The 22852-nt window shown below is 32.6% G+C and overlaps 5 protein-coding genes across 5 annotated transcripts; 3 read left to right on the forward strand and 2 right to left on the reverse strand.

Moving 5' to 3' along the window:
- Nucleotides 1-318: 318 nt before the first annotated feature.
- Nucleotides 319-6909, reverse strand: LOC107367509 (adenylate cyclase type 2). The gene is made up of 11 exons (XM_015935211.3): nt 6328-6909; nt 3869-5021; nt 3699-3805; nt 3571-3632; nt 3379-3462; nt 3021-3314; nt 2873-2948; nt 2745-2801; nt 2016-2573; nt 1797-1898; nt 319-896 (listed from the first exon to the last, which is right to left on the reverse strand). The coding sequence occupies exons 1-11, from the start codon at nt 6625-6627 to the stop codon at nt 519-521; spliced, it is 3171 nt and encodes a 1056-aa protein (XP_015790697.2). The 5' UTR covers nt 6628-6909; the 3' UTR covers nt 319-518.
- Nucleotides 6910-7650: 741 nt separating this feature from the next.
- Nucleotides 7651-10871, forward strand: LOC107367598 (uncharacterized). Its single transcript, XM_089266879.1, has 4 exons — nt 7651-8241; nt 8621-8942; nt 9033-10483; nt 10652-10871. The coding sequence occupies exons 1-3, from the start codon at nt 7927-7929 to the stop codon at nt 10460-10462; spliced, it is 2067 nt and encodes a 688-aa protein (XP_089123005.1). The 5' UTR covers nt 7651-7926; the 3' UTR covers nt 10463-10483; nt 10652-10871.
- Nucleotides 10872-11281: 410 nt separating this feature from the next.
- Nucleotides 11282-15032, forward strand: IleRS (Isoleucyl-tRNA synthetase). The gene is made up of 2 exons (XM_015935200.3): nt 11282-11541; nt 11638-15032. Exons 1-2 carry the CDS (start codon nt 11358-11360, stop codon nt 15006-15008), a joined length of 3555 nt encoding a protein of 1184 aa, XP_015790686.2. The 5' UTR covers nt 11282-11357; the 3' UTR covers nt 15009-15032.
- On the reverse strand, nt 15001-16130 carry Pex2 (peroxisomal biogenesis factor 2). Its single transcript, XM_015935202.3, has 2 exons — nt 15965-16130; nt 15001-15863 (listed from the first exon to the last, which is right to left on the reverse strand). The coding sequence occupies exons 1-2, from the start codon at nt 15983-15985 to the stop codon at nt 15024-15026; spliced, it is 861 nt and encodes a 286-aa protein (XP_015790688.2). The 5' UTR covers nt 15986-16130; the 3' UTR covers nt 15001-15023.
- Nucleotides 16131-16217: 87 nt separating this feature from the next.
- On the forward strand, nt 16218-21278 carry LOC107367499 (abhydrolase domain containing Hydr1). Its single transcript, XM_015935201.2, has 5 exons — nt 16218-16930; nt 17087-17253; nt 18859-19044; nt 19632-20185; nt 20281-21278. Exons 1-5 carry the CDS (start codon nt 16736-16738, stop codon nt 20460-20462), a joined length of 1284 nt encoding a protein of 427 aa, XP_015790687.1. The 5' UTR covers nt 16218-16735; the 3' UTR covers nt 20463-21278.
- Nucleotides 21279-22852: the final 1574 nt, after the last annotated feature.

Here is a 22852-nt window from a genome sequence, read left to right on the forward strand (position 1 = left end):
GCAAACAAAAACCCTTATTTTGCAATTTCCATGTTTGAATAACTATTCAGATTTTTCCTCTTTGCTTGTTGCAATTGACTAATCACCTTTGTACAATATTCTCAATATGTTGTAAAATTATCATTATCATCAAAGCCAGAGAGGTATTCAATACAAAGTTGATTAAATATTCTCAGTGTAACTTAATTAAAAGAATAAATTAGTGAAAGAGAGAAAAAAAGCAAAACAAGAACGCCTCACTTTTGAAACTCGACAACAATCAGGACAATCTACCATCAACTCTATTCACCAAGAACTCATGAAATAATCACAACCAAATTTCCAACAAGCACAATCTTCAATGTTTCAAGAAAAAAGAATCATCATTTTCAAATATCATCATTGTTGATGTTTTCTGCTTCGTCATCTTTAACTTAAATTTATGGAACCACTTTTGTTTTCTGATGAGTACAAAAAGATTAGCATTTTCTTGGCCCTTAAAGAGCATGATTGTTTATCTTGTTTCTCCGCCATCCCGTTCACGAATCAAAAGGAGTTTTAACTAAATATGTAACCATTTCACCTTTACCTTTGATCAGAACTGGCCCTCTGCACTCCAATTCAAGTGTTGAACATTGCATCAGTATATTAGCTACAGACTCTGTTACATTAATTCGTCCAATTACTCCATAAGAGTCCATTCGACTGGCAACGTTTACTGTGTCCCCCCATATATCATATTGTGGTTTAAGTGCACCAACGACACCAGCAATCACTGGTCCTGAGGAGATACCGATTCGCAATTTAAACTCTTGCAATGCATCCTTATTTATTCGAGCAAGTGCTTCCATCAAAGCTGTCCCAAAGTTTACCAATTCCAAAACATTGAGATTCAGCTCCTCAAGACTAGAATCACTCTGGATGGTTGTGTTTTCCAAATTTTTTTATCCCATCAATTGAAAGAAAAGACAGTTTCCAATTGTGCAAATGTTCACCAATTAAAAGTAGACAATAAAGTGAACCAATAATTATAAAAGAGAGAGAAAAGAGCAAATATTAATATATCAACAAAATATACCAAAACACACCAAGATATGACTTAACTTAAAAACAAGGACTTGACAATGGTTATAACAAAAAACATCAATCTCATAATCTTGAACTTGAATTTGTTTTTTTCATCATATTTTCTTCTTCTGTCCCTCATTCCTTTTTCATTCAGTGAAGACAGAAATGATATTTTTTTCCTTCACCTAATCTTTTTTTGTCTAAACTCATATTGTATCTTCATCATCATTCAATCAGCTGTTTGTCTTTCATCCTAATGAATTCATTTTTGTTGGGACCTTCCGACTTATCATTTTTTCTTCTTCTTTTTTTGCCTTCTTTCTTTTCACCATCTTAATCATTTCCTAACAATTATATTGTCTTGTACTTTATCCGCAAACTTTATTTCTTTTCTTTTCCTCTAAACAATAAATTTTGTAGATACAACAGCAATCTTCAAGACACTTGAAAATCACAATAATCTGTCAATTCATGAACTCATAGAAATGTTAGAACACCATTTTCAATCAATAAAATTGCGTTCAAATAAATGATTATTTTCAATTAATTTCAAATAAAAGCTTCTCACAAAATCATTAAAAATCTCGATTATTCTGATGAACATATCAAGACAAGGTAATGTTAACAATTGAATGCTTTTTTGTTTCATTTCCTATTCAATTCAAGTCAAGTTTGCCTCATTGTTTCACATTTTTGTTTGAAATAACAACCAATTGATTGAATCGACGACAAAAAAGGTAAAAACTTACATCTGTGGAACCACGTCCAGGATGTAAACCTGAAGCTGCCATATAAGTACTTCCAATGGTTTTAATTTTCTCGATTCGAGCAAATGATGGATCAGCTAGAAGCTAGTAATCAAGTAATTAATCGATTAAAGAGATTACAAAGTAGTCAACAATATTAGTCTCAAGATTTTTCTTTCTCGTTCTCCTTTGTGATGATAAATTGTCAATTGGATAGTTTACCTTATCAAAATCACAGATAATTTCATTGAGAAGAAGTAAACATTTTAGTCCTTCTTCATTGATATTGGTTTCAGTATAAAATTGAGCATAATTAGGGATTGAGGCAAAAATAACAGCAATTGAATCATATGCTTCATGGTAGTATCTTTGAGCTCCATTGAAACTTGAATAAAGGAAACGCTGGGCAACATGTTGAGGTAGAATATTGTCCAACAGAATCCGATTGATTTCACCCATTACCAGGGCTTCTCTCCGTTCCACCTCTAAACGGGTCGTCCATTGAAAACCAAGACGAAGAATGTATTCAATTTGTCGGTCAATAACATGAAGAGTTATGGAAACCGTTAAAATGTAATAAATATGTCCAAGATCAGATTCATAAGCTAAGTACTTCCATTTGGTACGAGAGTCAAGAATTGATATAACTGAACAATCCAAACGGCTTAATGTGATGTAGATCAATAACGCAGAAAGGTTGAGGGCAAGCTTGAACCACATGTTAATCCGCAAAAATAAGCTTATACTGGTTAACGCTAAAATCAGGCAAAATGTGTAATACTATTGAAAAAATAAATCACAAGTTTCTTAAACAATTGTCAAGAGATCACAAGACTTAATTGAAAGCTTGATTAGTTTTCATATTTTTCTCTGTCTTCTCTGATTCAATAAATAGCATTCAATTTTTAAGAATTTTTTCAATCTTCGGGTTCTTCTAAACTTGAAACTTACCCAAGTAAAAGCACAATCCGCCAAACTTGTAGTTTTTTGATCTTTCATACAGTCTTCCTGAATAGAAAATGAAATAGATTTCAGATGAAATTTCATTAAATCTTAACTATGCTGAGTATAATACTAACCCTTATCATATCAAGTGTGCCACAAAGAAGAAGCCAAACTGTAATGACAAACCAAATCATAACACGAACTAAATATCTTAAAGAGAAAATTGAATTAAAAATTTTGTAAAATTAAAAGAATTGAACTTTCTGTTTAAATTTTACTCACTTTAATTGTTGTCTTGTCCAGAAGGTATAAGTTAGTGATCCAGTGATAATGACTACAGTAACAAAAAAAGTCCAATATAGCTTAGATGATATCGGCATATTTGGTATAATGGTTTTGATGGCTACCATTGAAAGGCAAATCAGGCCTGAACAGTACAAGTAGTAGCGAAACAGAGGATCAGTTTGGATGGCAAATTGTCTTTCCATTTGAAATAGATTGGTTCCGTATCGTTTGGTAAAGGCTTGAGTGAAGCTCAAGAAAATTGGATTAATATCAGCTTGACGAAGCCAAAGTCTGCCAATGAATAAAAAAAGAATCAATATTTTCACTTAAAAACAAATTTTTAGTTGAAACTTACGCTTTCTTTCCGAGAGGCATTTCATCGATGGTATCAGCAAGAAAATCGTTTACATATTTCACCATTTCACGATATTTTTGTAAACTGACCTCAAATGGTAAATTGAATGAGTAAGTCAAGTGTTTTCAAATGAGATTAAATTGGAGAATAAAAATTCATCTTCAATTTGAATCGATTCAAGTATCGACTTACCTTTCAACAAGAACCGTTCTTTGAAGATTCGCAATGGTTAGAGAATCCATGGAAACACTGTTCTATGAGATTGATAATGAAACCATTTCTATATTAGTGACAATCAACTAATTCAAGACAAATCTTACCTTAAAAACTTGTCGACCATTTCGATAGCCATAAGAAGTTCGTATATTGTAAGGTAAAACTCTCGGAGTAATTAGATAAGTTGATTCGCCATTCTCATGTTTTCTTTCTTAATATGAAAAGAAAAGCTTTATTAAGAAAATTGTCATTACAATTATCCATTTTGTCTTACCTTCAATACAAAACTCTCTTCTCTCCGTTTCTGGTATCAAGTCAAGTGTTGCTTGAGTTACATGGACACATCCAGGAACTCCAGTGTGCTCCATCTCATTGGCAATCATTGAGTCTTTTGAAAAAATATCATATTGCCATTTGTGTAAACCTAAAAGTCCAGATAAAACCATTCCAGAGTGAACACCGATTCTCATATCAACATCAACTTGAGTCTCTTCACGAACTGATTTGATAATGGCAATCATTTCCAATCCCATACGAACACAATTGAGGGCATGATTTTCAACATACTCGGGAACACCAGAGACACAATAATAACAATCACCGAGAAGTTTAATTCGAAGACAGTCGTTTCTTTCCGAAGATTCATCAAAACGACCAAAAAGAGTATTTAACGTTTCAACTAAATCATTGGGCGACAATTTGGCTGCCAGTAACATTGAATTGACAATGTCTGCGTAAAGAATTGTGACATTTTTGTATTTCTCCACATACAGTTCATTGAAAGGCTTTTGTCGACTCCGTTGAGATCTTTCTTTACGTTCAATGACCAGTTTAATATCATTACGAACACGATCCATTAAATGGCGAGGTAAACATGAAGATAAAAGTGAATCTTGCTGTTCCTTCTCGTAATCAAGTTTAAATTTTGATTCAACGCAAGACCGATGGTCCAGGAAAGCTTTACGGTTGGCAATCTCAAGTAAAAAGGTTAAAAAGAAACCAATGAAAGCTCCTAATGAGTAAAATATTGTATCAGCAACGGCATAACGGATGATTGATGTTGATGCACAGTCTGACTGAGCTCGAGATATAATTGTCAGTAACAGCTCAAGGGAAACAATGACCAGAGTTCCGATGCAAGCATAAATACGAGATGGAAAGGGTAGGAATACATGATTGGTTAAGATGATTGAAAATGTTGGACGAATCCGTTGCAATGGGTAAACAGTTTTATCGCCAGTTACAGCGAAAAGAGCACCGCCATGTTCAGACACTATCATGGCCACAAGTACTGTCAATGCGGCCACAATGCGAGCGAATCGTGGACGAAGCCATTGTTCCTCCAGACATGTTAATATGAGAAAAGCGAAGTATACAATTAATGCCGATCCTCGCATTAAAGCTTCACCAGGAAAAGTATTCACTTGCTAAGGAGAAGACAAAATACAATCTAATTAGAATCAAAATTGTGTAATGTAAATTCATTTTATTCATTATCAATCAATAGTTTAAGGTACCGTTTAAAAAGCTATTGAAACTAAATTAATTGATTTCAAGGAAATGCTTAACAAATACATTTTTTTGCTATTATTTAATTAGCATCGACAGTATTTATTGTTTTTTATATTGATTTCTCACTTATGGACCTTATCATTGATGCTATTTATAGCTGCAATAAATGATGGAAATAAATTGTTGGATTTTTTTGCTAAAAGATTTAAAATAATCAATTCTTCGATCACAATTCACTTTGAATTTATTAACATCGGAAAAAATTTACTGGATGTATAATATATTCAAATCAGAAGCTGCATTCAAGTTATGGTTAATTTGAAATTTTAATGTAGTTATTGAAATAAAATTAAGATATTTTCTGGTTTATTTTTTTTCTGATAAAACTTTCATTAGCAATTGAGGAATAAAATCGCTATTATTAATAGAAGCAACTTGTATTGATTAACTGAGATTATTAGCAAATAACTTGTAAGAGTAATCTAATGGTGAAGAGGCTGCTGTTGGTGATTAAGATTTTTGATCAGCAATGATTTGCCGTAACAGTTCATTTGAACAGATTGTCAGTTAATCAAGAGCAAAGTGAACTGAAGTCGATGTAAATTAGCAAGTAGCTAACGTTGAAATCAATCAAAAACTGACTGAATATCCAACTAAATACAATTCTCAGTCATGCAGCTTAAAACTCATGAAGAATATTGGAAAGATACTGATTTTGATACATGATTTTCAATCACAACAAACAAGTGGTGAATTCCTAGAATTAATCTCAATGTTATCACTGTCTTGATTGTTAACCACCATTTGATTGATCAGTATAAGTATACAAATCTGAAATAATGATATTTAATAATTTGATATTGTTATTTAATCGGGTTTAGGTAAACTAGGTTGACAGTGTCTAACTTGGTAGCTACTTCTTTGAGGAGGTCTATTTCTAGTAATTAAGTAAATAGACTTGGGTATTAATCATATGCGAGAGTAAAATAAAAACTAATCAAGTTGAGCCCAAAATAAATCATTTTGAGAAATCAAAATTGGATGGATTAATCGGAGCTTTCCTGGTAAATAGATTGTCGTACAAGCAAAAGGTGAATTTGTCAATTTACTAAGTGATTGGTAAAATGAATTTCATTTAAAACGAGAAAAATAAAGGTCGATCAAGTCATATTGTTATATTTTGATTTATAAAATAGATTAAATTATCATAATTACACTCACCTTATCCCAGAGGTAAATAGCAATTGCAATCAGATTAAAAGAGATGTTGAGTAAAAGTAAAACCATGAAAAAATTGTGCTGAAGACGGGCTTGATACTTGTGGAATAGCTTTTCAGAATCTTTACCCGTAAACTCTGATTTAAGATAAATCCAAGACCAGGAACGATCATCAATGTGATCATCTGTAAAGGAAGAATCAAGCGAATCAAAACCATGACCAGAAGAATCACTTGAACGAACAGAATGTATCCTAGTCAGGTGGATTAATCCAGGCGACATTTTATCCAGATTAGAAGGCATTTTGGTGAGACTTTGATTTTGAAGAAAAGTTGCTCTTTCTTTTGTTTGCCCTCTTGAGTCACACAAAAATTAACAATAGACATTAAGTCTAAGTAAAAAAGAGGGAAAAATGAGTTAACATTGAGCTAAGCGAGAAAAAACAAAATGTCTAGAAAAAAAAATATAATGGGAAAAAGCAAACAGACCAAACTGATAAACAAGTGAACATCTAAATGTATTTCACTTTGAGATCATTTGCTTTGAACTCTTAACGTTCATTTCAAGAATCTCATGTTTGTATCAGTTTTTTACTCTTCTTTTCTCTCTAATTTACCACCATCTTTTCTTCATTTCTCTCACCTTACTCTTCAACATTCACTCCCCTTCTCTCTCTCACTTTCTTCATTCTATCTTACTTTATTAATTGCCGTTAATCTAATCTTAAAGTATTAGTTTATATTTCCCTTTTTAATGGCTTAGAGCTGAGGAAAGCACCAGAAAGAAAAGCATGAGGCGGACTTTCACATCGTAGGAGTTAACCAAGTCTACTGATTCCTTGTGATCGATTCTTGTTCCATGTAATATACCACATCTAATCGTCAGGTTAATTAATTCAATCCAAGACAGGAAAAATTGAAACAATTGATCAATAAAAAGTTGAGAACCAGACAGAAGTTACATTTTGTTCACTTGTTTATACTCCTTGTTTATTATCGAATTAGATTCTCGTCACATGTTTACTGTTTCAATTGTTGATTACTGTAAATCAACTAAACGATTGAACTTTTCAAATAAGTAAAATATTCACAAATGATAATAATAAAATAAATTTATAATAAATATTAACTATTAAAAGATATTAACTGTAAAAACTTATGAGAAAAATATTTCATTAAATTGTACAATACCTGGTACAACGCCATCTGATTTTTTCAAATAAAACTGTTACTTCGATCGTCGATTTCATTTGCTTAACATTTGTGTTGCTTTATTTAATCAATTTTAAGAAACTAACTTCAGTCTATTTCACTGTCTACTTCTCTTCTATTCTGTATTTTGTACGAGTTTTGCTGCACAGATTATCAGATAAAAAAAGACTTTGAAGCAATATGTTAAAACCGAATTGCTTGAGCCGTTAATTGTTGAACATTTTGAATTTATAAGCAACCTAACAAGAAACCGTTGGTGTGTCACACGATCATTTTAAGTTTAACATTCTGGATTTTATCTCAATATTCACCTCACTTCTGCTTTGTTTGTGTGTCGATCTTTGCTTTTGGTATTTTAACCCTATCTTGGGTTTCTTCCTTTCACTCAAAAATGACCTCTATCATCATAAATGATAAGAGAAATATTAGATTTAGTAATCGTCTTTTAAAGGGAACCAACTGGTTAACTTGTATTATATTTACTCTTCTACCTATCTTTATCTCTGGAAACAGTAAATCTTTTTATACAAAAAGTGATCCCATTCTCGACTCATTTGTGATTAAACTAAACACCATTATCCGAACTTCCGATTCCTTGGGTTCAGGAGCAAGATACTTAAGTGAAACTGAAACCTCTTCTAACCAACAGTGTCTTCTCTGGTGTTGGGATAATCGTAACTGCACACTTGCTGTTTATGAAGAAAAGGTAGGTTAAATAAATAACCTGATTCTTAAGTGACAGGGTGACTAGGGATCAGAATTTTTTTATTTCTATTCAAAAATTATTTCTTGGATTATTTATCCAGCCTTTGCTATGATATAATCCATGTAAGATGGTGAGACAAGAGTCAACAAAAATTTTATGATATTTTTTAACGCTATCGTTAATGTATCAAGAATGACAACCAGGCGTAAGCAATAAATTAGGTGTGAACTCAAGTTTTATCTATCAGGGTAACAATTAATAGCAAACTAATTGCATCAGTTTAGTTTATAATTATCATCTTTATTTTGCCGAGTTTTTGTAGTATTTTCATCAACCTTTAATACTTATTTTCCTCATTATTGTTTCGTTGCATCATTAGAGTCAAGGAAGCTGCTATTTATTTGATTGTGGTCCACCAGAACAGATGAAATGTAAATTCACTGGACATGATCATTATACAAGTTCGTTGATCAAATTTAATCGAAACTCTGTTGATGGAAACACTGTTGATCAAAGAAACCAGGCTAAGCATGAAAATGACTTGGTTAATTTGAGAATCTCTTCAGCTACTTCGGTTAAACCAATTTCAACGTCCAATAATGATTCCAAAGGAATTGAAGTAACCTCTACAACCTCAGGAAGTTTGAGTCCTCCACCATCTTCAGGATCAACTTATACATCAACTTCAGCATCTGTCAAAGGTATAATATCTTTATTAACCTTAAGAGTATTGAACCTTAAGATGTCAGAATTTTTTATTAATTCTTACAAATATTTCCAATTTTTTACAGCATGTAAACATCATCAATTTCAGTGCCGAAACACAAGTGATTGCATAGCAATCTATAATGTATGTGATGGAATTGTTCAATGTTCGGATGGAAGTGATGAAGCTGTTGATCTTCACTGTCCTACTGAGTCAGGATATCCTTCTGTCGAATCTCAAGTTGCACTTCCACCTTCAAATCAGGTATCGAATCGTCAAAGATCACCATCCTCAGCTTCATTGCCTGTATCAACGTCAACAATCAATTTTGCAAATCCATTGGATAAGAATGTTGGAGGAAGAATGGATGTAAAAGATAATGAGGCCATAAGTGTTGTGGGTGTTGAAGGGGGCAATGCAGTAGGACAGTTTGTACCAAAGAAATCGGTCAATGCTCAGGCTTTTAACTATCCCAAGAGTCCTGATATTGTGAATGATCTTAAAGAGAATGGTAAAATGTCAATGAACTCTCACAAATTTGACGATTACAATCCTATTCGGGATAAATTTGAAACAAAACCCTATTATCCAAGTTACGGAAATCAATATTACCAACCACCTCTACCACCTCCACCACCCTCTTCACATGGTGATTTTTACAATGGACCAAGATCTCGAGGCTTTTCTACTGACACTGACTATCCAAACAGCTTTACACGAGATTATTGGCAGCCTGAAAATGGAATTATCGCAACTGGAGGAAATGTTAGATCCAACAATCTGGATCATAACTTAATTAATCCAATTTACCATCAATATCGACCAACAAATGATATTGGATCTATTAATGTTAATAATAATGGAAATGGAGTGCCAAGTCCTCAATCACAACCAGCACCAACTTTGACACGAAGTATTCCATGGTCAAAGAGCTCTTACTTAAACTCTTATCAACGTAAATCGACCGAGTTTACCAACATGGAACCTGTGTCTCGAATTGACATGATTGACACTCAAGGCTCAGGTGGAGGAGTCAATAATGAACTTGGTGTTAATATTCGACAAAATAATATTCGAGCACCTCAAGAACACTTAAATTCTGTTAGAAAGATTAAAAACTCTCAATCATTAGCTGATGATCTTAAAGATCATGCAAATAAAATTGAAACTTCAACACGATCATCTCCTTCTGGGTCTATGGTACCAATAACAAGCCCTTCAACCGCACCTACTCACACAGTTCAAATGACACCAATCAAAGGAGTTTCACATTTAAATTCTGATAAAATGTCTAATGAATGGGCTTTACCAGTAGCTGTTACCCATTTAAGCAGTTCACAATCTGGTCGAGATACCAACTCTGCGGTTATTGCTTTGGTTCTAGGTGTTGGTATTACTGCAATGTTAGTAACGCTGGTTGGTTGTCGTATGAAATACATTAAAAGAAGAATTGCAAGAAGAGGACGGAACTTGGCTCATGATGCTGATTATCTTGTTAATGGAATGTACCTATGAAACCAAAGTATTAACAAAAAAGTAAAGAAAAGTGAACTCATTTGTAATTCAGTAAAATTTTAATCTATAAGCAAATGATAATTGATATCTGGATCAAGAAGGAAAACAAGAAAATAGCTAAACAAAAGTCTTTTATTGCGCATTTTGTAGCTGTCCAGTTCTCATTTTCATTTTTTCATCATATTTTAGAGATGGTGGAGCTTCATCATTCCATAAATTGCACATGAAAAAATCAGCTTGTGATGATAAAGGTAATGAATCTTTAGGAAGTTTTCATTGACTATACAAATATTTGTAATGGATTTTGTAACAGACAAAAAAAACAAAGAAACTTTGTTTCATTCTTTCTTTTTATTTAAAATTTTGTTGGGCTTAAAGTTAACTTAAATTGAAAGAAGAAACTTATAAATCATCTTGTTGTTTATTTATGTAAATAAGCTAATCACTAACTGGATTAGTATTGATTCGAAAACAATTTCATTAAATATTTAAAATACAAAAAAATAAACCCTGAATAAAACAAGTCTTTACTAACGATTTTTTATGTTGCTCATTCATTAATCAAGATTAAAATTGAAATTGATCCAAGCCTCACATTCAAGCATTACATGTTTTTAGGTAAGCTACTGATTGTTAAAATTCATTGAGATAAATACTCTCATTAAAGATTATTTCATTAAATAAGAATTGAAAAAATGCTTTATGATGAAAATGCATGAATATTAAAATTCATGTTATTAGAAGCTTGCATTTTGAATTGAGCGCGTAACCGGTGTAGGAGATTTTTATTTATAAGCAGACTTTGATCTTTGCAGATGTGTCTTGATTTGTTTATGTGGTTATTTCATCAGTTTTAAATTATCATCAGTTTAAATTAACATCGTTATTTGTAATCATGGTTAACTTAGTCCCAGAAACTATTAATTTTCCCAATGAGGAAAAAATTGTTCTTGAACACTGGCAAAATACAAAAGCGTTTGAAACTAGCCTTAAACAATCAAGTGGGAAACCTCCGTTTGTTTTCTTTGATGGTCCACCATTTGCTACTGGATTACCTCATTATGGACACATCTTAGCTGGTAAACTAATTTCTTCTATATTTTTTGAAAATCTTCCTTCTCTGTATTTGTCTTCCTTCATTTATTATTATTGTTTTTTTAATTCTTCCCTACTAGGTACAATCAAAGATATTGTGACACGTTGGGCTCATCAATCAGGTTACCACGTGGAGCGACGTTTTGGTTGGGATTGTCATGGATTACCCGTTGAATATGAAATTGATAAGTCTCTTGGTATCAAGGGACCAGAAGATGTTGAGAAAATGGGCATTGCAGCATATAACAAGGAATGTCGCGCTATTGTTATGAGATATTCAGATGAATGGGAAAATATAGTAACTCGATTAGGTCGCTGGATTGACTTTAAAAATGATTATAAAACAATGTATCCTTGGTTTATGGAAACTGTTTGGTGGGTTTTTAAACAGCTCTTCAGCAAAGGGCTGGTTTACCGAGGTGTCAAAGTCATGCCCTTTTCAACTAAATGTAATACTCCATTATCTAATTTTGAAGCCGGGCAAAACTACAAGGATGTTGTTGATCCTACTGTAATCGTTTCATTTCCATTAGATGATGAACCTAGTGTCTCTCTTGTTGCATGGACAACAACACCATGGACTCTTCCAAGTAATTTAGCTCTTTGTGTTAATCCAGAGTTAGATTATGTGAAAGTGCATGATAATGTTCGTAATGCTGATTTTATTCTCATGGAATCCCGGTTAATTGAACTCTTCAAGAAACCTGATGACTATAAAATATTAGAAAAGTTCAAAGGTAAAACCTTGGAAGGTAAAAAATATGAACCGCTTTTTCCTTATTTCGCTTCAAGAAAATCGGAAGGAGCTTTCAGAGTGCTTTGTGATGGATATGTTACTAGTGAAAGTGGTACTGGTATCGTTCATCAATCGCCTTATTTCGGTGAAGACGATTATAGAATTTGCTTAAACTATGGAGTTATTACTAAAGAAGGGCCAATGGTATGTCCTGTGGATAATAGTGGTCGGTTTGTTGAACCGGTAAACGATTTTCTTGGACAACATGTTAAAGATGCCGATAAAAACATCATTAAGCTTCTTAAAGAAAGGAAACGGTTGGTGCAATCTGGTACAACTAAGCACAGTTATCCATTCTGTTGGCGATCAGATACTCCTCTGATCTACCGTGCAGTTCCTTCTTGGTTCATCCGAGTTGAACAAATGACAAGTAATTTATTAAAAAATAACCAGGAAACCTATTGGGTCCCAGATTTTGTTAAAGAAGGTAGATTTGCCAATTGGTTGAAAGATGCTCGTGATTGGGCTGTTTCTAGAAATAGATATTGGGGTACTCCTATTCCAATTTGGACAAACGATGATGGGTCTGAAATAATTGTCGTGGGTTCTATTGCTGAATTGGAAGAACTTTCCGGTGTAAAAGTGAATGATTTACACAGAGAGTCTGTCGACGATATTACCATTCCCTCCAAGAAAGATGGTCAAGTTTTACGACGAGTGAAAGAAGTATTTGATTGCTGGTTTGAAAGTGGGTCCATGCCTTATGCTCAAGCCCATTACCCATTTGAAAATAGAAGAAAATTCGAAGAGAATTTCCCTGCCGATTTTATCGCTGAAGGAGTTGATCAAACTAGAGGCTGGTTTTATACTCTTCTAGTTTTATCCACTGCTCTCTTTGATCGTCCTCCTTTCAAAAATTTAATCGTCAACGGTCTGGTATTGGCAAGTGATGGTCAAAAGATGAGTAAAAGTAAAAAGAATTATCCAAATCCTATGGAAGTTGTCGATAAATATGGTGCAGATGCGTTAAGACTTTACTTGATCAATTCACCTGTTGTAAGAGCTGAAAACTTGCGATTCAGAGAAGAAGGAGTTCGTGATATTTTGAAAGATGTTTTCCTTCCCTGGTTCAACGCATATCGTTTTCTCATTCAGAACGTTCAACTTTATGAGAAAAATACCGGTGCAAATGTCATTTTCGACCCATCTAAATTATCAAAGCCAATTAATCCAATGGATCGCTGGATCTTATCATTTACACAAAGTTTAATCAAATTTGTGAAACAAGAAATGAAAGCTTACCGGCTTTATACGGTTGTACCTAAATTAGTCGGATTCATTGAAAACCTTACCAACTGGTATGTTAAAATGAACCGAAAGCGTTTCAAGGCTGATAAAGAAAAGGAAGACTGTCTTACTGCTTTGGAAACATTGTCTGTTGTCCTTATGTCGATTGTTAGACTCATGGCTCCATTCACTCCTTTCCTGACTGAATATATCTACAGCAATTTGAAAAATTTATTCAACGTAGGTGATGAAACTAAATCTATTCACCATCTAATGCTTCCAGAGGTTCAATTAGCACTAATTGACGAAGAAGTTGAAAATCAAGTCTCGGACATGAAGACTGTCATCGAAATTGGTCGAATTTTGCGTGATCGTAAAACTTTACCTTTGAAATATCCCCTTCCTGAAATCATAATAATTAGCAAAGATGAAGATACTTTGAAAAATATTAAGTCAATGGAAAAATATATTTTAGACGAATTAAATGTTAGAAAGGTGACTGTTACGGACGACAAGGAAAAGTATGGACTTGAGCTGAAAGCTGAACCTGATATAAAGGCTCTTGGTATTCGCTTGCGAGAAAAATCTAAGGATATCATTAAAGCCATTAGAGAATTGTCTGATGAGAAGCTCCAGGAGTATCAGAAAAATCCTAATTTATTTACTATTAATAATATTGTCTTCGAACCCGATGAAATAAGATTAACCTACAAGTTTGGTGGTGATGCTGGTAACATTTTATCTGAAAAGTATATTGCTTCTTCAGAAGGAAACATTCTAGTTATTCTTGATGTTACTCCTGATGATAGCATGAAAGATGAAGGTACTGCTCGTGAAGTAACCAATCGAATTCAAAAACTGAAAAAGAAAGCTCACTTGGTTCCTACTGATGAAATAATCGTTTTCTATTCAACATCTGATTCTAATCTTGAAAGAGTCATAACAAGTTTCAATGAATATATTTCAAATACTGTTAACTCACCTATCAAGCCTATGAAAGATTTACCTTCTGGAATCAAAGTTCTCATCAAAGAAGATCAAGACCTCAAAGATAAACCTCTAACTCTCGCTTTGATTAGGCGAGTTGCTATGGAAAATAGTAGTCCAACCTCATCCGAACCTCAAGAACTTCCTTTATGTCGCTATGTGAATGTCGTTTTTGTCAACAATAAGAAAAACGGTTCAATTGAACGAGGAACTATTCTCTTGGAAAATCCTATCGATTGTAGAGTAATCACCGGTGAAGCACATCTAATCAAATTAGTCAAAATATTGTTCAACTTACAGGGCGAAAATCTATTTTTATTTGATAAATCAAGCGGTTCTCGTCTAAACTTATCTAATGTAAACGATTTTCTGAACCTTCATAAGCAAACTATTGTTGCTTCAACTACCAATCAATATCCTTCAAGTGTAACCGTTGGCTAAAAATAAACATTTTATTCAAGTCCAGCTCATGTAAAGTTGTTTGATATGAGATACATCAGAGATTTTATGTCCACATTGTGGACAAGAATATGCAGATCCTCCATATTGCATGTAATCTGAATGAATACAAAAATAACAAAATATGTGTTTGCACCCAATATGATGTGGATTATTTGGCCATTCATCACAAATTGCACAAATTCGATAATCCCTTGATTCTCGATTCTTTTCACTAGATAGATTTGAAGGAGCCAATTTCGATATTACTTTCTGTCGAATGATTAAACCAATTCGATTAAAATCCACAATCTGTATGAGATAAGATAATATCTCGGAAATTGAAGTCCACATGAGATTTCTGTTTACATAATAACTATCAAGACTAATACGTTTTTTGCCTTCGATAAGATCACAGTCCAAAAAAAGTAATCTGTACATTAAATGTGGGTAACATCCTTTTTGGAGAAAAATCAGAAAGTTTAACAATTCTCCGATCTTGAAAGCATCTTCCAAGAAATAAGCCAACTTGTTGTTCAATAATTTGGACCGAGAGAATCGTTCTCTTATGTACGGTATCAAAACTGTAGAAGTTCCTAAAATGTACAGTTGTAATTTACTCATGATTCCATTTGATGCCGACAGTTTACTAACTGTTTTAAGATTATAAATCTTTTGTCCCAATGAAGATGCATCACGAGCCAATGAGTGTAAATAAATATATCCATTTAAGAGTAAACGAAATTCCGGTTTGAACAAACTAAATATGCTGAATCTTTGTTCCAATGGTTTCAGTGTTTGCTCCAATTGATCATGGAATGATCGAGATAACTGTTGGTCTAAAATTACATAATCAAGCTAAATAAAGAGGATAAACAAATGAGAAGTTTATAAAGATTAATAAAGTTTAAATGATAAGGAAAACATGAAACAAATGAATACAACCGTAAACTACTTACTTTATCAATCCTGCTGGCCATATTACAATGATAGATGCATTAAAACATTTGTGTTTCAGGATCCAGAGAACGATAATATAATTTAAAAAATTCAACCAAGATAATATCAGGAATAAATCATTAATAATTAAAAATGTGGATTATGAGCCAACAGAGCATAATCATTATGCCATAATGACAAGTTTAGCTCAATTACAGCTGATTAAGCCGAGTTGTCAGTTGAAGTTTGATAGAGGGCGCCCATTGGTTACCTTAGGTTAGGTTAATTTACAACTGTCCTTTCGGAGGTTGATTGTCAAAGTTGACTACTTTTGGACTGACAGTTATTGTTCTAAACAATATTTTTAATCAACCTAACCGTTAATCGAACCATATTGCTCAGTTGTTCGTAAAGTGTGCTGATTCAACTTGAAATTGATCAAGAATTACCATCCAAAAGTGGTGATACCTTTTTTGATACCTTTTTTTGTAAATGTACTGACGGTCCAAGCATCAACAAAACCTATCTCTAATTGTTTTCTTATCCTGTCATTTTTATTTATTTACTTATTTATATTTATTACTTATTTAATCAAAAAAAGTGTTTCTACTCTGTTCTGTGCTTGGTCTGATCAAAGAGTTACACCCTCTACTTCAACCAGACCGTCCTTTTTGATATTTTGTGTTTCACTTTTTTCAATCTCAATTTGTTCTTGTTCTTAGAGTTATACAGTTTTTGTATTTTCATCCTCATCACTGTTTTTGTTTTGTAAATAATCTAATTGTTTAATTATGTCCGACACTGGATATGTTACTGGTTTATCAGCCTTGTCAATCATTGACCAATTTTCGTTCCTTGATTTGAAGCAGTACCTTGATTTAAGTGTTGATAATGCTTGGCTCATTTATGCCACCAATCCTAGATCTGCCATTGCATTTGTTTTGGCCATTGTTTATATTATTTATTATCTTCTTAAAGTAGTAAAGGTTAGTATTTTTACCACCCAGTCAATCACGTCAATCAATTTTCAGTACATCTTGTACTTTGGTATCATGTTTGATGCGAAAACTGATTAACTGCATGAGTAATCCTTTTATTCTTACCTATTACTAATTGCTATTTCATTTACTTTCTCTCTTTAGAAACCAGATTTTTATTGTCGTGAAAGCAGATTCGGCTCATTTATATTGAAAACTTGTCCAGTAATCCAAGAGAAATTTTATCCTACTCTTTGGTGTTTTGATACACACGCTCAAACAGCCATTGCCAATGCTATCAGAGGAGCGATGCCTAATCTCATTTATAAAAGGTAACTAACTATAACCCCTTCTTGTTGTATCCATTTCCTTTAAAAATTGTTGAACATTGCCTTTTTCTTGTCTATTATCACTTGCCCTCGATAAAAATACTGATCGGTTAGCATAAAAAATTGTCTTCCTCTCTGCAAACAATCAACAACCTATTAATGTGACATCATTTTGTTCATCAATCTGATCAAAATTTTTTTTCTCTTTGATATGTTTCACTTTGAAACATCCTCTTGAAAAAAGAAAACAAACACATAAAGAGGTAAACTTTGTACTGTTAAGGCAAAACCATCTCCATCTATTTTGCCAGAGATTCTTGACAATTATGATTCACACAAGACATGTGAATGAATTGTAAAAAGAGCTTGAGTACAGCATTTCATAGCATGACTTTTATTAATCATTTAAGCCATCAAAATCACCAGTTTTAATTCAATTGATATAGTTTTTTACATCATCGTATGATACAATTTTTGCCTTCAATTCTTGGTATTGATCGAACTTATCTATAAATTCTAGCATTTTCCATGCTAGTCTACACAAATTTACTCCACTCATCATCATTTTTACGATACACTTGTGCATTTTTCTTCTCACAATTATCAAAACAAATGTAATTTATTTAAACAGTGAATGTCAATCACTAAATTGAACATGACAATAGCAAGATAACAAATTGTTACATGAGTTTACACTGTGGTAACATAACCGGTCTAACCCTCGTTTCTTAGTTATTTGTCGAGTTATCAATGACTTTTATGATAATGTTTTTCCTTGAAACTTGCTCATTATCAATTTTTTTCATCATAACACTTTCCATCATTAGTTACAGATTATTGTAATATTATTAGTTTCATGAAAAGTAAGATTGAATTGGGAAAGTCCGGACTTTTTCCTGCTTTTAACCTCTTAACCCAAACCTAAACTGACCTGAAAGCGTTATTAGTTTAGTGTTTTGTTGACAAGAAAACTTCGCAGATTTTATTCTAATTTTGCATCAATTATTGAATTTGATTATCACCAGGAAATCGAAAGTTCAGTTACCCATAAAAATCAATAAGATTCAAGTATTTAATCGGCGATGAATCAGTTATTAGTTGAATAGACAAACAAAATGGTTAACCAAAAAATATCTCAAGGATTATGCCTTAAGATTTTTTCACTGTCTCGAACCAAAACCAATTCCTGTGTAATTTATATTCAAGGTTAGATGCTATGTTTTTTTGCAGTTAAAGACTTTCTCATTGTTTAAGTTAATAGTAAACCATTCAGTCACTCTATCGATTGCTTCTCATGATAATTTCAAGTTGAATATTCTTCAGGATCAAGGTTAACCTAAGGCCAAGGTTAAAGTGATTCGCTTTCAAAGAAAGTAACAAAATCTGTAACAAAAATCAATAAAATGTCTCAATTTTTCTGAGTCTCTTTCTCTTCTTCCTCCTCATCATCATCATCATGAACCTTTTCCTTTTTCAGCTGACTATAATTTTCTTTCCATTTTCAACTTTTCTTGTTGAAAAAATCTTGTTTTCATGACTCCTTTAACTCATGATAACCTTTTTATACTAATTATTCTTGTTTTCTCAATATTCTCTCATGCATTTCAGAGAAATCGTTGACCTTCCTGATGGTGGCCAGGTATCCCTGGATTGGTATGATGGTCCACCCAGACCAAAGGATAAATTCAACGATGAAAACCGGCCAATAGCTCTCTTCATGCCTGGTTTAACTGGTGATTCTCAAACCGAATACATTAAGAGCCTGATTCCAAATGCTCATGCTTTCGGCTATAGGTCAGTTACCATAAACAAGAAAAGGCTTACTTTCAAAATAACTGCTTTCTGTTGTTAGATTTTCTTGTGTTATAGTGATTAAGAAACATCATCCGACGCAATACAACTGTTGAGTTTAGTTTTACGTTAAGAGTTATCCATTAAGTACTACATTTATCTTATCATTACAACAAGTTTCATTGTGGGTTCAATAATCATGTTAATTGAATGGTATGTCATTTTAAACAAAATATCAGCATTAGAATCGCACTTTTATAAACACAACTGGGGAACAATTAGTGACACTTTTGTCACTATACTAGTTTTAAGATGATTAAAATCAATTTCAGATGTATGTCAAGAATAGACTGTTTTTTCAACCATCGAGGTCAGAGATTGAGCGACAATAGATTTTTAACTTTGTTAAATTGTGTTCAACCCGGTTTCAAAGTTCAATTGAGTAATTCAAGGTAAAATTATCAAACAGACATTGTCAGGTTTCGTCGTGTTGTTGCAATTTAGCTTTAAATTTCATTTTATCACCTTTTTTAGTAATTTTTTCAATCATATTTGATTAATAACCTTTATTTTTACTCATATTTTTGCAGATCTGTGGCTTTCAACAATAGAGGAAGAGGAGGAATGAAACTGAAAACGCCAAGATTATACTGTGCAGCTAATTGTGAAGATGTCGAGTTTATAATCAAATATATCAAAGATAAATATCCAAAAGCCAAAATAGTGGCCACAGGAGTTTCCCTTGGTGGTATCGTTTTATGTAGATATTTAATTCAAGCTGGAGCAAACGCTTTAGTAGACGCTGCAATGTTAATCTCTGTTTGTTACGATTTAGTGGAAGGTTGTAGCAGCATGTCTAAACCGGGATTGAACATGCTTCTCAATCAACATCTAGCTAAATCCTTGTGTAGAGTTGTAAGGGAACAAAAACACATTTTGGAACAATGCCATCAAATTGATTATCATGAAGTAATTCAAAGCACAACTCTTAGACAATTTGATGAACGATTTACCATCAAAATGTGGAACTTTAAGACACCTGAACATTATTACAAGGAAGCAAGTAACAAAAGTAAATTATCTTACATTAAACGACCAACACTTTGCATTAATGCAGCTGATGATATGTTTGCACCAATATATTGTAAGTTGATAATCCTTTCTCATCTATCATTAATCATTCATTTTCCTTAGTATTGATATCTAATTACATTTACTCTTATTTTGTTTCATCCTTAGCCTTACCCATTGAAGAAGTGAAAAAGTCAAGCCACGTTGCCTTAGTTGTAACGCACAGAGGTGGTCATATTGGTTTCATGGAAGGTCTTTTTCCAATGTTACCCTTCTTCTCGGAGCGCCTGTCAAAACAATATCTCAGCGCATTAATCAGATTAGACGACATAATAAATGAATTTTCATAATCTTTAATTTCCAAAGACAACAAATGGATATCCAGATGACACATTTAACCAGGGATTCTAGAGAACAGGAAGGATCCCTCAGGATTTCTTTTGATAATAGATTCTGTTTTCTTTACCCTTTATTGTTAGCTTTTTCTTGGATTTCTTCTCAACGCAACTCGAATAACTCAAATCGTCCAAAAATTCTTTACAAAGAACAAAACAGAGTCTTAAAAATTACTGATCTACATTTGCTTTGTGGACAAATGAGAAATTAAACTCTCTATCAACGAACATTTACCACGAGTAAAACAAAAGACCAGAGTTCCAAAGAATTAGACATTTCATCATAATCTTTCAAAGCAGCTGTACATTCTGTAAATCAGCTTGGGTGCTGTGCACCTTATACACAAATCACCTTCCTTCCCTTTCTGTACCATTTCACTAATAATCATGATAAGCTTTGCAAGTCAAAAAAGCTTTCAATAGTCAATTTTAACTGAACAATAATAGAAACAAAACCCAATTTCTAACAACGTGATCATAATTCCCACCGAATGAAACAAATCAAATGATTAACTACCTTAAAACCCTGTGAAACTGTAGAGTCTTGTCAATATATTATTTTAAAACTAAACTTGTGATTTTGAAAATTATAATATCAAAAAGAGTGTCAATTAGTAAACCAACTATTCTGAACACTTGAAGCAATCCGGGATTACCATTTACTTATTGAATTTTCCCAATCTATTGTCAATATAGTAACTTGGTTTGTCAACTACGAACATGGTTAAAGTTGGCAAAAATAACACAATTAAACTGACCTTTTCAAAGAAACACTGTCTTTTATTTTTATAACAGTTCCATCGAACATGAGAATTGTATTTTATCTAATTTAATTATCTCCGCCACTTTCACTAGAGTCCGTTGTTGTTAGTTGATCCACTAATTCATAATTACTGACCGAAACAAGATACGAAGATACTCGTGGACGCCAAGTGTCAGTCCATTTGACAATATGAAAATTGTCTAGAAATGGTAGAAGATCGAAACCACAGGAACCCATATCCGATTCGCGAAGCTCATTCAAGTATGAGAGCACTTTAATGTTGGCCTTTTTGATGATAGTTAACTCGTTATAGCCACTTCTACGCTTTGATCTGCTATAAAATTTTGGCATTATCAAAGAATTTAATTGGAAACAAAACTTATTAAATTAAACTAATTTGTAATAAAACAAAAATTGATGAACTATTGATTTGAAGTCATCGTAGTTATGAAGTTAACGGAAAATATTGATTACAAAATTGATTAGAAAAATTAAACCGAATCTTAAGTTCCATCACTTATACATAGTTGCCATCTATTGGTATAATTATAAAACATAACAAATTGCTCGAAAAATATTAAAATGTCATTTTCTTGAAAGATTGTCTTGAAATCTCAAAATTGGAACCGAATTCCTCTTTCAAAATGTTTCGCCTAAATAAAGCTTAAACTGAAACACATTTCAATTGTTAAATAACAATTTTAAAAATTGAATATCAATTAATTGTTAATATTTCAGACTTACACTGTATTGACTTACAATATTGATGGACTTTTCACCATTTTGTGTGAAAAACAATTTAGTAAATTGAGACTGTCAATTATAACTCATCACTTGCTAACAATGTTGAAATCAAGGAATAAATCAAGCTATAAATTGATTAAGTACCTTTTTCCTGTGGTTAATTATCATTCAATTAAATTTAGCTATTTAATAGCCAATTGATTAACATGAAGTAATATTGACTTGGATAAAGGTAAGATGAATAACTGTTGCAAAATTTAATCTTTAAAGCTGCAATAATGAAAAATCCAAGGAAACGAAAGTTAAACTGAATTCAAGTTAAAAATTGAACTTGAGGCTTATCTTAAAAAAATATGATCCAAAAGTTGAAAATAAAAGGATTAATGGTTAAAGTGGTTAAAGAGTGTTAAATGGTTAACCAATGAAAACGTTGCAAATTATAATTAGTCTTTGTTTTGTCGCAATTTTGCCATTCTTAGCGTATCCCTGCGAGACTCAGTGTCGCCATTGTATTCAAACTCGAGACTTAAGTTGCTTAGGAAGATACAAATGTTTCTCACGCTATTCAATGTAAATTTAATTTCCATATTAGTGATTATGTTTATTCAATTGTGATTAAATTCCTGTTCATTATGAGTTTTTGGACTTGATAATAAACCGTAAGACCGGATTTAATTAACATTGAATTTGAATCAATGTTTACTTGATGTGATTGATTTTTGCTGGAAGAAAAAAAGAAAAGAAAAAGATTAAATCTCAATTCTGTTTCTGTAGTAAACGTGTGTTCTCAGTTAGTTTATAAATTCCCGATTGCAATCATTCTGATGATTAGCTTCAA

The sequence above is a fragment of the Tetranychus urticae genome, chromosome 2 (assembly GCF_039701765.1).
Source record: "Tetranychus urticae isolate SD_2017Ah chromosome 2, NJAU_TeUrti_SD_1.0, whole genome shotgun sequence".
NCBI lineage: Eukaryota > Metazoa > Arthropoda > Arachnida > Trombidiformes > Tetranychidae > Tetranychus > Tetranychus urticae.

Bases quoted from the DNA above. Each gene is read 5' to 3' on its own strand.
- LOC107367499 (XM_015935201.2), top strand. From the start codon at position 16,736: ATGTCCGACACTGGATATGTTACTGGTTTATCAGCCTTGTCAATCATT. The intron at 17,254-18,858 runs GTAACTAACTAT...CATGCATTTCAG, and splicing joins CCTAATCTCATTTATAAAAG to AGAAATCGTTGACCTTCCTG. The intron at 20,186-20,280 runs GTAAGTTGATAA...TTTCATCCTTAG, and splicing joins TATGTTTGCACCAATATATT to CCTTACCCATTGAAGAAGTG.
- IleRS (XM_015935200.3), top strand. From the start codon at position 11,358: ATGGTTAACTTAGTCCCAGAAACTATTAATTTTCCCAATGAGGAAAAA. The intron at 11,542-11,637 runs GTAAACTAATTT...CTTCCCTACTAG, and splicing joins TTATGGACACATCTTAGCTG to GTACAATCAAAGATATTGTG.
- Pex2 (XM_015935202.3), bottom strand. From the start codon at position 15,985: ATGGCCAGCAGGATTGATAAA. The intron at 15,864-15,964 runs GTAAGTAGTTTA...CTCTTTATTTAG, and splicing joins TGGCCAGCAGGATTGATAAA to CTTGATTATGTAATTTTAGA.
- LOC107367598 (XM_089266879.1), top strand. From the start codon at position 7,927: ATGACCTCTATCATCATAAATGATAAGAGAAATATTAGATTTAGTAAT. The intron at 8,242-8,620 runs GTAGGTTAAATA...TTGCATCATTAG, and splicing joins TTGCTGTTTATGAAGAAAAG to AGTCAAGGAAGCTGCTATTT. The intron at 8,943-9,032 runs GTATAATATCTT...AATTTTTTACAG, and splicing joins AACTTCAGCATCTGTCAAAG to CATGTAAACATCATCAATTT.
- LOC107367509 (XM_015935211.3), bottom strand. From the start codon at position 6,627: ATGCCTTCTAATCTGGATAAAATGTCGCCTGGATTAATCCACCTGACT. The intron at 5,022-6,327 runs GTGAGTGTAATT...TCTTCTCCTTAG, and splicing joins CTATTTACCTCTGGGATAAG to CAAGTGAATACTTTTCCTGG. The intron at 2,574-2,744 runs GTAAGTTTCAAG...TTTTTTCAATAG, and splicing joins CGGATTGTGCTTTTACTTGG to TATTACACATTTTGCCTGAT.